This window comes from Glycine soja, chromosome 3 (assembly GCF_004193775.1).
Source record: "Glycine soja cultivar W05 chromosome 3, ASM419377v2, whole genome shotgun sequence".
In the NCBI taxonomy this organism is placed as follows: domain Eukaryota; kingdom Viridiplantae; phylum Streptophyta; class Magnoliopsida; order Fabales; family Fabaceae; genus Glycine; species Glycine soja.
The window spans coordinates 37,438,745-37,453,667 of record NC_041004.1 but is presented as its reverse complement, the minus strand read 5'-3'; the positions used below and the strand labels follow the sequence as shown (position 1 = coordinate 37,453,667).

Sequence of the window (14,923 nt, the reverse complement as noted above, 5' to 3'; positions counted from 1 at the left end):
AAGCTGAATATAGTTTACTAGTACTTAAAAAACTCGATAAAAAAAAAAAAAAGTTTATGGGGGGAGGGGGAAGGAGATAACAGCAATATTCAGTCATCAATGACCCTCCGGAAAGTCCAAAAATGATGTCACTTTCATCAGTTACTTTGAGCTTTTGACAGAGACCACAAAGTATTAAGCATTCTGAGATCATAATTGAGATATTGTCACTTTGTGTTGTTGTTGTGTCCTTTAAATATATTGGCAGCTACAACATGCACATAAAGCTGAATTTAAATGTATTCACTTTCCTATGCTGCTTTGGAGATTGATAAGAATGAGTTGGATAAGGACTAAGTTGCTGGGCAGTGGGCCTATGGTCCAATAATCTTTATATGGGTTTTTCAACAAACTTTCTGAATCATCTCTTTACGGCGCAAAACAATAAGAAAGAAGCAAGAGAAGACACTGGGCAAATGCATATTCTAGTGTCTTAAGTAGTAAGTACCCATGATTAGTAGAAAATCTCTGTAAATTTTCCCATAGTCGTCACAGTATTGATTTCACTTACTTGGTTCCTTCAAAAAATTGAGCTATGTAATCATTAACGCACTATATTAATTTAACAATAAGATGATAATAACATTACATCCTTTACTCACTGCAGAATGTTGATTTTGAATAAGATTGTAAGCTGGTTGTTGATAGGTTCAATGAAGTCATTATTGGATGTTCTCAAAACTCAGAATTTGATGCCATTATTCAACAAAGCAAAGTGAAGCTCAATCTTATCCAAAACTATTAAGTTAGTTTCATTCGAAAGCAAACCAACCAAGTCGCTCATTGTTTAGCAAGGAAGTCTAGATTTTGTTAGTCATGATTTTTTTTTTTATTTCAGTCGAAGTTGTATTCACACTATTATTCATTATGAAATGATTAGTTTCTTTCCTTAAAAAAAATCGAGATGGTTGTCCATTTTACATAAACAATCAGAATATATTGTACAGTCAAGACTAATTGTCATTTCTCATTTTATACATCCATGTGAGTGGGCGTGTCTTAATAGCATTGAATATTTTCTTTATTTTTGAAGACGCTACATATGCTTTTCAAGCAGTAAATTATTATTATCCATTCCTTAATCTTAAGGTGCATTTTAACAAACTCATACAACAGAAATAATACATATTACAATGATAGTTACACACTAGGGTGTCAAATTGTCATTTAACATCAGAAACCGTTGTGGTCTAGAGGCTAGCTGAGGAAAATAATGATAAGGCCACATTTCCAGCTTATGCCTTAAATTAAGGGACCATGTTACCCTCCTCAATCGAAAAACTAGACAGTTCATGTTTATTGGATAATATATAACAACCTGTGTAGGGTTTTTTTTAGTGTGTATAATGGAAACAACAAAATTAGAACCTAAGACTTAGTCAAAACACCCAAACCTCCTATCATTAAGATGACCCCTAGTGGGTATCCGTGTAGGTTATCCAGTAATAAACCTCAAGGGCATGAATGGCCAAGAGTAAAATAAAATAGGTGGTTGAATTTTTCTAGGCCATCCCCTAGACTGTCAATACAAAAGGATATCCTAATTAAATTAAAAACAATGAATCGATAAGCATTCATAATAGTACATATATAGAATAGAAGCATACTATGATAAGATGTTGAAAGCAAAATAATGAGTATTACATGAGTCACTCATCACACATAAATGCAACTTTAAGTTCGCCAAATAAATCAAGACCCCTTGTTTTTTGACTTTGCAGGCACGATCTTGGCCGGGTTTGAACGCTCTGACTGTGAGAATTGAATCAGAATTTGCATAAGTGCAGTAACAACTGCCAAACCAAAAGCTGAAAATGCAACACCCTTCCAGGAAGAGAGTAACGAAGACCATTGCAGGAACTTTACAGACCCCGCAACAACCAGACACGCCCAAGATATAACTACCTGCTCCCAACATGAAATTCATGGTTCTTTAGGAAAACATCCATGGCTTGACCGAAAAGAATAAAAAAAAATCTATACGCAAATGGGATACAAAAGAAAAGAAGATCTGATTAATAAGAATATTAAAGAATTAGACATTTTGAGAAAGTATCTCACCAGAAGAGACTTTATTGGTCGACCAGTATCCTGCAGCTCTTGATCACTAAAAGTACCCTCAGCCATATGTTTGTCTAACAAAGCATCCTAGTTTGCCAACAGGTAAAAAAAGAAAATAAAATGAGTGATATTGTTAAACAAAGCACAATGGGATATAGTGAAAATCAACTCTGCAAGTAGAACATTGTGCGCAATTTTTCAAAATCTACCATTAATCATAGTTCTACATAGAAAAAACAAACAATTATATTTATACCACATTTACCAATATGTGGACAGTGAGGGGAAAAAAACAATAGAACGGTAAAAAAGTTCTTTCAACATGCACCTTGGCCACAAATATATCTCGACACCATTGAGCAACAGCCTCATCTGTATCTGGCAGTTCCTTCATCAAATGCCTCTTGATATGAACATGCACCTGTGGAAAGAATATCACAGATCCTCTTCATGAAGTCAACAAAATTAAATCATAAAGTAAACATAATAGAGCTTGGTGGTGAAGGGAGAAGGGAGGGGGGGGAGAGGTCGTCTTGGGTTTGAATCCTCTCCACTAACAAACTAACAACTAACATTTGTCAATAAAAAAATTAAATCATTATGTTTCATTTTGTTATCTGAAGAAAGTTATCTCCTTTTTTTTTCTTTTTTCTGTCTATATTTTTTAGCATGCTTCTACTGAACTAATGAGAAAAAAAATATCATTATTCTCCCCACTTTCTATTTGGTAGCAGAGCTCTGGGGCATACCAGAGCCATGGGGGAAACAGGTGTGACAGGAGCCAATCATGGCTCAAATTCTTCTGGAGAGCCAGGGTACATCATTTCTACCACTACTCCAGCAGCTGGAGATGATGTCCTGTCATCAACAGGATCTGGTTCCATTCAATTCAGTATTCATAAATTGAATGGCAAAAATTATCTAGTAAGCACAAACTGTGAAGCTGGTAGTGGAAGAAAAAGGAAAGCTTGGGCATCTTGCTGGAGAAGTAAAAAACCCATAAAATTCTACAGCCATAAGTGAAGTCCAAGGCCAGCAATCTTCTCCTGGAGACCTTTCATTCACAAAGGAACAAATAGACACACTAGTGAAACTTCTACAGTCCTCAAATCCATCTGTAAACCTCCCTTCTTGCTCTTTAGCCCAATCAGGTAACGATCTACATGCTGCCCTTGTTAGAATCAATTTCCTGGATCTGCAAATCTGTTTGTTTTATCATTATGTTTCTGCTGTTTATCCTTAGGATCAGGATAAGATTGTATTTATCTATCATTATGTTCCAGTTTTGTTATATGATAAGTTGAGATAAGTTTGAGGAAACTTTATCACTTTTTTTTCCTCTCTCCTCTCCATCTATATTTCGTAATGTTTCTGATGAACTAATGAGAAAAAATATCATTATTCTCCCTACTTTCTATTATAATATTCAATGACACTCAAATAATATAGGCAGAGAAAAAATTGATGGAGACTTAAGATAGAGTTATTTCTAAATCTTGATTTTGATTGCTTTACCACTGAAGGTTGTCCCTTGAAGAGTCTTAGCATTGTAGGAGCAGGGGAACTCTTAGGGATGGCTACTGTTACATCATAAATGGCAGGAACAAATGAGCGCATATGACTTACTGCAGAAACAAAACCCTGAAAGAAACACAACAGTAAATATTACATGATAAATATTAGAGTAAAAATAGAATTACTTTCCTAATTCTTGTAGCATGTAGCATAAGTTAATAAATGAGAGCTAACACACAGTTTTACATATGTAGAAGACTTTGTTCTGGGGTAAGTAACAATGTGGGCCTTTTAAAAGAAGAATTTAATATTGTCACATCTATGGGTGACAATATATCCTTATATTCATTCCTTATCTGTATGGATCGAAATTCTGAAACTGTTCTCATGCCAACAGTTGTAATGCTTTCTGTTAGAAACAGTGTAAATAGGGTAGTTACGGTATGATTTTATGTTGTATATTATTATCTAATTACAGTAATTAGGGTAATTGTACAGTAAACCCTTGTATTACTATTACCACTACTATTTATTACTTAGTATAATATAAATAATATCCACCAGTCAGTAATTGACATACAAATTCCATCAGATCTCCTGGGTTCTTTTTCCCTCTCAACATTTCCTTTTTGATAGATTATAAGATAAATGAGAAATTACACTGCTCTTGTTTGTGTGAAGCAAACAAACCCTAGATGTAATTCCTAGGTCACTTCTCTAGTTCTGTTTGATTTTCTACACCACCCTAACAAGTTTTCCTCTAAACATTTTCCTTTTGACAGAATATAAGATAAATGAAATTGCACAACTCTTGTTTGTGTGAAGCAAACAAACCCTAGATGTAATTCCTAGGTCACTTCTCTAGTTCTCTTGTAGTTCTGTTTGATGTTCTACACCACCCTAACAAGTTTTCCTCTCAACATTTTGTTTTTGACAGATTATTAAAAGATAAATGAAATTGCAAGTACTGCTAAGATTTACAAGTCTATAATAGCTCTGCTAACACATAATAATTAAGACTAATACCTAGACCAGATTAATACAGTGTAGCTTCCAATCCATGGAACGAAAAGCAAGGGAAAGAAGGCAAAAAAAAATTATATTTCACCTTAGTTCTTGGAATCAAAACATTTCTAGGAACAGGCAATCCAGTGGAAGTGGCATATTCCTGAGCAGCTAATAGTTTGGCCTGTGTAAAACGCGTTCCTTCTACAAAGAGAGCTAGCCAAAAGGGAAGAGGGAAATCACTCAGTCGCTGGATGCCTGACTGCAGATATGATAACAAAACATTCAAATGAGATTCCCAAATGAAATCAAACATCTAATACACCGAGAGAGAAAATTTATAGCCATTGAATGTATTGCTGCATAAGTAAGAAATAAGAAGACATCGATTTGACAAACATAAGCATGTATCCCTTATCTTATGAGCATAAAACATATAAATTAATTATATTTTAGCATGTCATACCTTTAATGTGCTTTCATCCTTGGCCCAACTTCTCTCCAGAAAAAGATACTCAGAAAACCACATTGACCAGCCAATGACCTGCAAATGTAGAACTTAGCCTCTATCCCAATTTGAAGGTAACTAGTTGGGATCATAAGTAGAAAAATCATGCTTGTAATGTTCTACTCAGGATAAGACATTCAAAAAAAGAACTGAATATCTTTCTGTTTTAGGGTTTAGGCAGCGGCCATGACGGACTTAGCCTCTATCCAATACTAACAAATATCCGGCAAGATTTTATTCTACTTACAAGAATAACTGAATAAGTATAAGCCAAAATTATTCCTAAGAGGGAGATTAAAAAAACGAGTATGAATTTATACTAGAAAGTTTACAATTGATGTTATGAAAACATGAGAGAAAGTGGAATATATAAAAGAGAATTAGGTGTTACTGTTTCCCCAAATTAAGATCCTCTACAGTGCAGGGAGCACTTTAGGTGATTTATTCATAATGACTGAATAAATTCATTTTGAAACTACAAGTCAGAAGCATATACCGGCAGAAACTTTGAAGATTTCTTCATCACAGCTAGAGTGCTGCCAAGACAACCTGAACGCTGTTGAATGAAATTGAATAACCAATCAGCAGTTCAAGCAGAAACCAAACAAATATGTCACAAAAATAGAAGATAGCAAATCAAAGAGTAGCATATTTTATTATATAATAATAAAACATGCATAAGTAACCCTCAAATGTGTCGTTTTGTCCTTAAATTTTTTTTTTGATCGGCCTTTCTGTCCTTACATAATATCAAACATTCCAAACTTATGAATAAAATAAATTACTTGTATTAATACACAGTTGAATCTGTATTAATTTGCTTTCATTGAACATGTGGAAAAGATCAGATCAAATAAGACAATCACCTGAGCTGAAACCCATCCAACAAGCCAATCAATATCACTTCTGTGATTGCTTATCACAAGTGCATGCTCTTTACCTGATAATACAAAACAGAATCAAATTATTATATGGAAGCAAATGTTGTCCCAAGAACCTCCCCCTTTTCCTTTCTAGAAGATAAGAATGCATACACAACACATGGAGAAAGAATGGAGGGAGTAAATTGCTTAGTGCTAAATCATAGGCTAACAAAAGGCTTACCCATTAAACGAAAGGTTTCATGATCTGTGAATATTTGGACCTAGAGCCAGAAAGTTCCAAATGTAAGAATAAATTATACAAAAATGCAACAGAACAAACTATTAAATTGCAGTTCATAAATTATGATTTTCAAATAACCAATTTTCTTTCTTTGATAACATCATGCTTCTGAAACTACGAGACAACTGACCTCAAGAGAATATATTTCTCATATTCCATGTGTCGTGGTAGCAATTAACCAACCACCTAACTCATTAGCATCCTTTTAAAAGGAACTGATTTCAAAAGGAGCTCTTTGAGCTCAGGCCAGACTAGGCTGTTTTAGAAAATAAACCAGGCCAAGGCTTTTATCAAAGCCTATCTAGTTAAAAAGGTCAGGCTCTAGGCTATTTAAAAAGCCTTTTAAATGTAACAGGTCAACCTATTTAAATAGACAAATAAATATTTGTTGGTATTATTATTATTATTATTATTATTATTATTATATTAAATATTAAAAAATTTATACTGTATTAAAATCTTACATTTAATTATCCTTTTAAATGTTAAGCATGTTGACTTACATAAATAATCAAACTTAATCTTATAAGTTTATTGAAAGATAAATTTATGTCTTATTTAGAGGTCTTACTGCAAAATATGTTTTCAAATCATGAACAGGGGAAGGGGGGAGGGGGTGGGGGGATATAGGAATCGTAATAAGGACTATAATAAATCCTCCAAGTCCTCACCAATCGTATTGATTATAGAGCTATATAGTACCATGTCACCATAGGATCTTCCCTCTACTTTTACAGCCAAAATTTTAAAGATCCTAGAGTTTCAATTCACAGAACCACTGATGATTAAATGAACTTAGCATCCTATACCAATCATTCCAAGCCCAAGAGAAACCTAAGAATTAACCAAATAGGCAATTATATAAAAAAAACTCCAAAATTTCTAGCTTTGTCTGCTGCTGCTGAAAGAATCAATGGAAAGTGGCAATTCCCTTTGCTTAATTATATTGCTTGTAAAAATAAAAAACCTGCTAGAGTAGCTTGATTGAGTTGGAAGTCTACTCAAGTCAAACATTTTTTGTTTAAGCTTGACTCTAAGATATGCTTTTTTTAGAACCTTTCCCTTCAGAAGCTACTATTTTCAGCTTTGGCTTTTAGGCTTTTAGTACTGCAAAGTAAAAACAATGAATGCAGTTTTATTTCCCACTGAAATATTTGGGACTAATTATGCAACATTGTAAAGCCCATAACATATCGTTCCTTGTAAGTCACACATACACAAGGTAGCCAGATTGCCTTGGTTTGATTTTACAACACCACCCATCCAAGGAGAGGGAAGAAATGATTACACCAAACAGCTATTTAATCCTTACAGGTTTGTAGGGGAAAAAATGCAGTATGAGAATAATGTAAAAACCCAATTTCATATCTTCAAGAATACCACCACATAGAGCAAGCACTGTTGGATGACTAACTAAATTTGAAGACAACAATAGTGCCCAAAAAAATTAATCTTCTCAATAAGCACTTATACGAAGAAAAAAAAATAATAAGGTAAAATGAATTAAACCTCTCCCATAAGTAGAAATTAGCCTACACAGACGTTAAAATCAATTAAGTAGAAGATAAAGTAGATTAGGTTATGCATAAGGTAATTTTAACTTACGTTAAAATCAATTAAGTAGAAGTTTATCCAAACAGAACCAAAAAGAAAATTATTAGAGAAAAGTTGGATCCGAGTGAAGCACCTTAACTCCTGCCCACCAATCAATAAGCCATACAAGCTCCAGCCACAAGAGCTCTGCTACTACCCGGTTGATCCTTCTGTACAAACTTTTCGACACCGGCCTTACGACGACATAGCATATTGCCTGAGACGACAAATCAAGAGATTAACTTGTTTGGATACAAGCCATAAGTGCTTTTGAGAGCTTCTCTACTGAAAATATAGTTCTGAAAAGAACTTCTAGCTTAGTATCCAAACAGATTCTAAATGCTTAGTAATGAAAGCTAGCTACTCAAGATCTTTCTTAGTTTCTTTTATCATTTTGCAGTCATGATTTGGAAATACTTGTTCAGTGCATCAGTAGGAAACTGAAGTCTAGTTGTTATATGATGAGTAAGTGAACGCAGAATGAAGAAAGAGTTCCCATTTGCATGTTGTCATGTTGATGTGAAGTTATAAATGATTGTCCATGCATCTGAGAGAGAAAGGAGAAAGGGAAGGAAGAAACCTGAATGAGATTAACAAGGAGGCCGGAGGCGAAGAAGAGCAGGCCCAATGGTACCACCACGGCCGCTGCTGCAATAGCCATGCCCAGCCCAGCCCAGCCCAGGCCCAAAGGAGCAGAGCAGAGCACAACGCAACGAAACACCGTGAGTTTCCCTCTTTGGATTTCCGAGGTCAGGTCAGCAAACGGAACCACACACTCTGGCTTTCCGGTTGCCACTTGCCACCAATTTATTACACCTCTGCACTGCTTCTCTTTTTCTTTTTCCTCTATAAATAAATACCTTCCTAAACAAAGTAATACTGATATAATTTCCCTTTGTACCACAGAAAAATTATAAAAAAAAACTACTTATCTACCAGTGTCGAACTTAAAATAACGTTGGTTTATTTTATATTGAAAATACTAATGATTAAAAAAAAGAAAAAGAATAAATTTACAAACAATTACTAAAAAAAGATATAAGTATTAGTGATAAAAAAATTTTAAAAAAATTATAAATTTAAAACAAATTTATTACTAATCACTTTCATTAATCGTTGCTAATTGAATCTTATAAACACAAAAATAGGATGTAATAATTATGATGGTTTTAATTAGTGTGTTAAACTTATTAGTTAAAAAATTAATAAATATACATTTTTATTAGATAGGATAAAGATGTGTTGAAAATATAATGAAAAAAATAGTATGCAATAATGTAAAAGACGTGTATATTTTCATCCGATTATAAATTATAAATTATTTAGATAAGTTGATTGATTTTTATTATAATTATTTTAAATATAATATCTATCATAATTTTTATCGGTTAAAAATTATAAAAAAACCTATTAAATTAAAATATAATACAGTTGTATTTTTCATAAAAAAATGTTTATTTTAATTTCTTAATGAATCAGTTCAATTCGAATTTCTTATGAGTAACAAATTTATTGTCTTGATTTAATCCATTGGATAGGTCAAATTTATCCTTTATTAATATAATATATCAATTTTAATATTTTATATAGTTAAATTATACATAAGTGTATGTGAATGTGAGATAAAGAGACCTAAATGAATATATATTTTACTATATATATGCATTTTAAAATAGAAATACAATATCCTGTTAAAACAAAAGATAAAAAGAAATAGCATAGTGTCAATTTTTGTTTTTGTGTGTAGACAATGAAACATATTTACAAATTACAAGTAATTATACAAAATTAAATAACTTTTTAAAATTCTATTTCCAAACTAAACCAAACACACTAGTAGGTAATTATAGGTAGCATATAGTGTCATTTTAAATGCTCTTGCATAAATGAAAAGGGAGTATTCAATTTGGTTGGCCAACTAATTGTTTTTTGTTTTAAAAAATTACTTGCTGGTGAGCGTTCGGAAAGTCTGTCAATCAAGCATATCAAGTAAATGCCAACACCCACCGACCCTTTCATTTATGCATTGATGGATGGAACGAACCTCCATAGACTTACGAATTTTCTTTGACCAGAAACAATAATGGTGCTATTTGGGATGAAGCTCCTTAACACTGATGCCAATCCTAGTTAATTATTGATATTGCCGCACAAGAGTCCAAAAAGAAAACAAAAAATGTTCTTCGTTGTTTTCTACGTATTACAAGATAATAATCACATTCTAGTAAAGGCGTTCCATTATAATGTTTTTCATCTAAAACAAATATTATTTTAATCTTTATAATTTAAGTTTTTTGTTTTTTTTTAATTCTTGTAAAATCATTTTGATTATTTTAATTTTATTATTTTTATCTTTATCCCGTCATTAAAGGTATTCCATTAAAAGATGGTGTAATAAACAAAATTATACATTATCATCATCATATCATGTATCGCTCTCACACATAGATGTGTTATGTCATCGCGTCATATGTTGTCTAGTAGTATGTATTGAATTTAACATGACAAAAAATAATTTTATGGTATTGAAAACAAAATATCTAATTCTAAGAAGGTAAAATTGTAAATTTGGTTTCCAATTGTTAGTCTCTCGTGCTACAATTGGACGTTGACCGTTAGCAAGTAGTATTGACTGACACATGTCAACGTCTGAGAGACACGTCAAACGGTTCACGATTTTTAACCCACTATGATAAAAAAAAAATTATAGTGAAAGAAGAACCAACCTACCTTTTGCAATCTCAATTCAATGGCGTCCTCTCTCATTGCGAAGCGCTTCCTCTCCTCTTCCCTCCTCTCCAGGTCCCTCCTTCGCCTCGCTGCTTTCGCTTCCCACTGCTCTTTCAACACCAACACCATGCGCCAGTATGACAACCACACCGATGACCACAGCATCGACATCGGTTGTCGCTCCGAACGCTCTTTCCCTAGCACTGCGCGTCGTGACGATATCTTCTCAGGTAGTTGTAGCCGCTCTCTCCCTAACCTCGCACTAATCGATTCTCTTAATTCTTCTATTATTTACGTAGTTTAGTTTATTCAATCTTGGTTTTAAATTGCATTGTCGCAATTGTCCAAATCTATAAAGATTTTTTGGCTCACCAAAAGTGCAATCGCAATTTAACACCATGAATTCAATAAATATCATTACTTAAACGTTTTGTTTTATTTGATTTTAGCTAACCTTGCACTAAACGGATCTCTTCAATTATTTCTTTTCATGGTTTTGGTGATTCTGTTAAATCTCGTTACTGAACTTTATGTTTTGTTCGATTCTTGCTATTCGCAGATGTGTTGATCCATTTTTTTCAACTCGAAGTTTGAGTCAGGTTCTGAACATGATGAACCAGGTCATTAACAATCTGTTCCTCTTTGTGTCGCACGAGATCGAAGCTAGCGCTGGAGTGCATTGCACGGGATCGAAGCTAGCACTGGAGTGCGTCGCGGATGGGACGCGAGGGAGACAGAGGATGCTCTGCTTCATTCCACGAAATCCCTGACCTCAAAAAACCTCATTCCACGCAATCCCTAACCCTTTTAGGGTTAGGGTAAAAACCTCAATGGGTTAAAAATTGTGAACTGTTTGGTGTGCCTCTCAAACATTGACACGTGTCAATCAACGTCACTTGCTAACGGTCAATGTCCAATTATCGCCTGAGGGACCAACATTGCATAATTTGAGTAAATACAAGAACAAAATTTGTGAATTAATTTACCGAGGGACAAAATCCAAAATTAGAGACAAAATGAAAGATCAAATTTATAATTTTGCCTTCTAAGAATTAAAATGACCAAAATAATTTTATGGGAACTAAAACAATCAAATACTTAAATCAAGAAAAAAAATTATAGAAACTAAAATGTTCAAAATGTTTATTTTTTATGGAGAATAGGACAAAAAAATATTTTTTAAAATTTAAGTATTAAAAAATAAATGTAAATTTAAAATAGAATTCAAAATTTAAATATGAAAAACATATTTAATGTTATTAATTTATAAAAAAAATTATTATTATTATCATACACGCGATTTATTTGAGAGAGAGAGTAAAGAAGAAGAAGAAAAAGATGTCAAAGTGCCCAACGGTCGAAAATGTTTAAAACATCCTATTCCAACACAAACGTAAATGTGATGCTCCAAATTCCAAACGTTACAGAATCCTCACTCCTAGTTAACTAGTACACTATACCACTATACCTATACAAGGCCACACCTTCTTTTTGCTTATTCCAACTCTTCTTCTAAGCTTTTCCTTCCTTCAAATTCCTCCTGCGACCTCCACATTTGCAACAATTTCCCACCCTCTTTTCTCTTTTTTATTTTTGCAATTCCAATTCATCTCTCCAACTCTTCATTTTGGCTTTTAAATTTTGCAGATTCTTCGCCGGAGATGGAACCCGACAACATTGACTGGGACAACATCGATTCTACGTTCTCTCAAGATGACACCTACGAGAACTTCGGCGCGCCTATGTGGGTTGATCTCTCTGCTTTTGATGAGTCTCTTGTTGATGATGAAGCCTGGTTTTGCACTCACGGTGAGAATCTCTACAATGGTATATATGAAATTTCCTTTCTTGCTTTTTTATTGTTGCTGAGGTTCTCTGTTTTTCCTCTCGCAGATTGCAAGCATCCAAAAACTGCTGAAGATTTTCTTAAACCCACCACCACTCGCAAATCCAAGGTTGCACCCTCAATTCTTATCTCTTGCATTCTCATAAATAGTTAATTTCTTACTTTGTAGATTTTTTCCAAAAAAATTATTAAATTGTTTTTTTTTTCATCTTGTTTTGTCATGCAGGCGAAGCTGTTAAGATTTGCAACCATTTCTGAAATTCTCCCCTTTAGGGACCGAGACCTAAGGTACCAAATCCTATGAAAAAACAAAAGAAAAAGAGTAAAATGTATTTTAATTTTCTTTCATTGTTTTAAAAATGACATTTTTGGTACTTGTATATTTTGAATTGTGCTGGATTTGGTTTCTGATCAAAAGTCATAATTAAGAATAGGATGATAAACCAAATCTCCATCGTAAGAGGACCAAAATTACTGTTTTTAAAATGCAGAAATTAAAATCAAATTTGATCAAATCTTTAGGACTTAAAACATATTTTATCCAACAAAGAAAAATAAAAAAAGGGAAATTTATGGTTAGCCTGATTTTTGTTTTAATGTTTGTGTCAGGGAAAATTCTTCAATTTTGGAAAGTTCTTATGCCAAGTCTAGCGAGAGATCCAGAAGACCCAGTTGTTCAGGAAGCTTTTATGAAGATAGTGAGAATAGAAATCCGAACTTTTCAGCTCCACTTCCCAATGGTAGGACCAACAAGCTGAAGAAGCCACTGATAAAGACAAACAAGGCCAATTCAAAACAGATGGATAATGGTCCAGTGGAGTGTCCCGTGAAAAGCAGCAATAAAAAACCTCAGCTGAAGAGTACTTTCTCCGCACAAAATTTGTTGGGTGGCAGAGAGATTATGAGTCAGATCAGCGGGTTCTGCTCTGAATTGAAGAGGCTAGCAACAAGAGGGAGGAAAGGGACAAGTCTTCAAAGTGGGGTGTCAGAAGAGGTGAAGGAATGTGTGGTACACAGGGAAAGGGTACCTCTTCTTGTGGTCAAGGATTCAAGGAAGGGACAAACTCTTGAATGATGGAAGGGACACACTCTTTAATAATGGAACATGATCAAGTAATTGAGTGTATTTGAATTTTGATTTTCCGTTATACAGGATTTTGACAGTGAAATGGTGCTATAATCATGCATTTCAAATTGGATTTTCAGAGTTAGTGTAATAAAAAAATGTTCTGGCTCGGACCAGAAGAGTTTGGACTAGTCTTTCTTCTTGTTGGGGGCTGAAGGAAAGTAAAAGTTCATGATTAATCATAAGAAAATATAATTTGTTCATTTTTATACTCTAACTTGTGCTCCTCCTGGTTTGGTTTGTGAGGGATTTTGTCGGAGGATTGTGTTTGATACTCCCATTTTCAACTATTTGAATGGATGGTTCTTCTCAGGTTTTCAATTAGTATATATTTCTTTGGAATAGGTACAATTGGTCATTAAAGCCCTCATTGATAGGTGGGAAATAGAATGAATAAAAATAAGAAAAATAAATAGAAACTAATTAGTGGCTCTCACATTTTTTTAAATAGTAATTTTTGTTCTTAAATGTGTAATTCGCTGATAATTGTGTTCATGAAAGATGAAAATACAAAATTTAATCCCTATAATGTAAAAGGTGTGGCTCCTAAATATAGCACATTCCATTGGACCAAAAAATTTAGTCCAATAAAAAATTACTAACATTTTCGTCCAATAATGATAATTTATTAATATTTTTGGTTCAATGGAACATTTAAGTAAGAAAATTACTCATACTTTCTTCCAATAAAAAAAATATTGACATTTTCATCCAATAAAAAATTACTGACATTTACATTTAAAAATAATATCTTACTAACATTTTTGTCCAATATAATCAACATGGTCACGTAATGGTAATGGATGAAAGTTAACGGATATATATATATTTGTCGTACTTTTTACACCTTCGGAAACTTTTTTATTGACTTAATTATCAATTTGATCCTCAAATTATTTTAAATTGTTCAATATCATCATCAAATTTTTAAAAGATTCAATTAAGTCCTCAAATTTTTAAAAATTAATTAATTTGTTCTTCATATTTTTAAGAATTCCAGGATCAAATTGATCTACTTTTTAAAATTTGAGGACCAAATTGATTTATTTTTAAAAACTTAAAGACCAACTTGAACTTTTTAAAAATTTAGAAACCAAATTTAACAATTTAAAATAATTTGGGGTCCAAATTGATAATTAAGCTTTTTTATTTATCTTTTTTCTTACTTTTTTTCTCTACAAAATACGCTCACATATTTTTATTCTTCTTCTTTTTGTGTCTCATTTCTCCTTCACCTCAAAAAAGCTAAACATGGACATCTACCACTATGAATTCAAACCTTGATTTTGTAATGTTGTAAAAGATTAATCTTTTCTATTAGAACAAACCCATATTA

The 14,923-nt window shown here is 33.1% G+C and overlaps 3 protein-coding genes across 3 annotated transcripts; 2 read left to right on the top strand and 1 right to left on the bottom strand.

Annotated features, from left to right (window-relative positions):
- Positions 1-1,482: 1,482 nt before the first annotated feature.
- Positions 1,483-8,730, bottom strand: LOC114406741 (1-acyl-sn-glycerol-3-phosphate acyltransferase 2-like). The gene is made up of 11 exons (XM_028369533.1): positions 8,466-8,730; positions 7,980-8,102; positions 6,233-6,272; positions 5,995-6,068; positions 5,625-5,684; positions 5,087-5,164; positions 4,724-4,882; positions 3,616-3,741; positions 2,429-2,521; positions 2,101-2,187; positions 1,483-1,944 (listed from the first exon to the last, which is right to left on the bottom strand). The coding sequence occupies exons 1-11, from the start codon at positions 8,544-8,546 to the stop codon at positions 1,732-1,734; spliced, it is 1,134 nt and encodes a 377-aa protein (XP_028225334.1). The 5' UTR covers positions 8,547-8,730; the 3' UTR covers positions 1,483-1,731.
- Positions 8,731-10,572: 1,842 nt separating this feature from the next.
- On the top strand, positions 10,573-11,417 carry LOC114405235 (heat shock 22 kDa protein, mitochondrial-like). Its single transcript, XM_028367855.1, has 3 exons — positions 10,573-10,845; positions 11,174-11,255; positions 11,288-11,417. The coding sequence occupies exons 1-3, from the start codon at positions 10,635-10,637 to the stop codon at positions 11,415-11,417; spliced, it is 423 nt and encodes a 140-aa protein (XP_028223656.1). The 5' UTR covers positions 10,573-10,634.
- Positions 11,418-12,009: 592 nt separating this feature from the next.
- On the top strand, positions 12,010-13,877 carry LOC114406739. Its single transcript, XM_028369530.1, has 4 exons — positions 12,010-12,424; positions 12,509-12,570; positions 12,688-12,749; positions 13,071-13,877. Exons 1-4 carry the CDS (start codon positions 12,277-12,279, stop codon positions 13,534-13,536), a joined length of 738 nt encoding a protein of 245 aa, XP_028225331.1. The 5' UTR covers positions 12,010-12,276; the 3' UTR covers positions 13,537-13,877.
- The last annotated feature ends 1,046 nt before the right edge of the window (positions 13,878-14,923 follow it).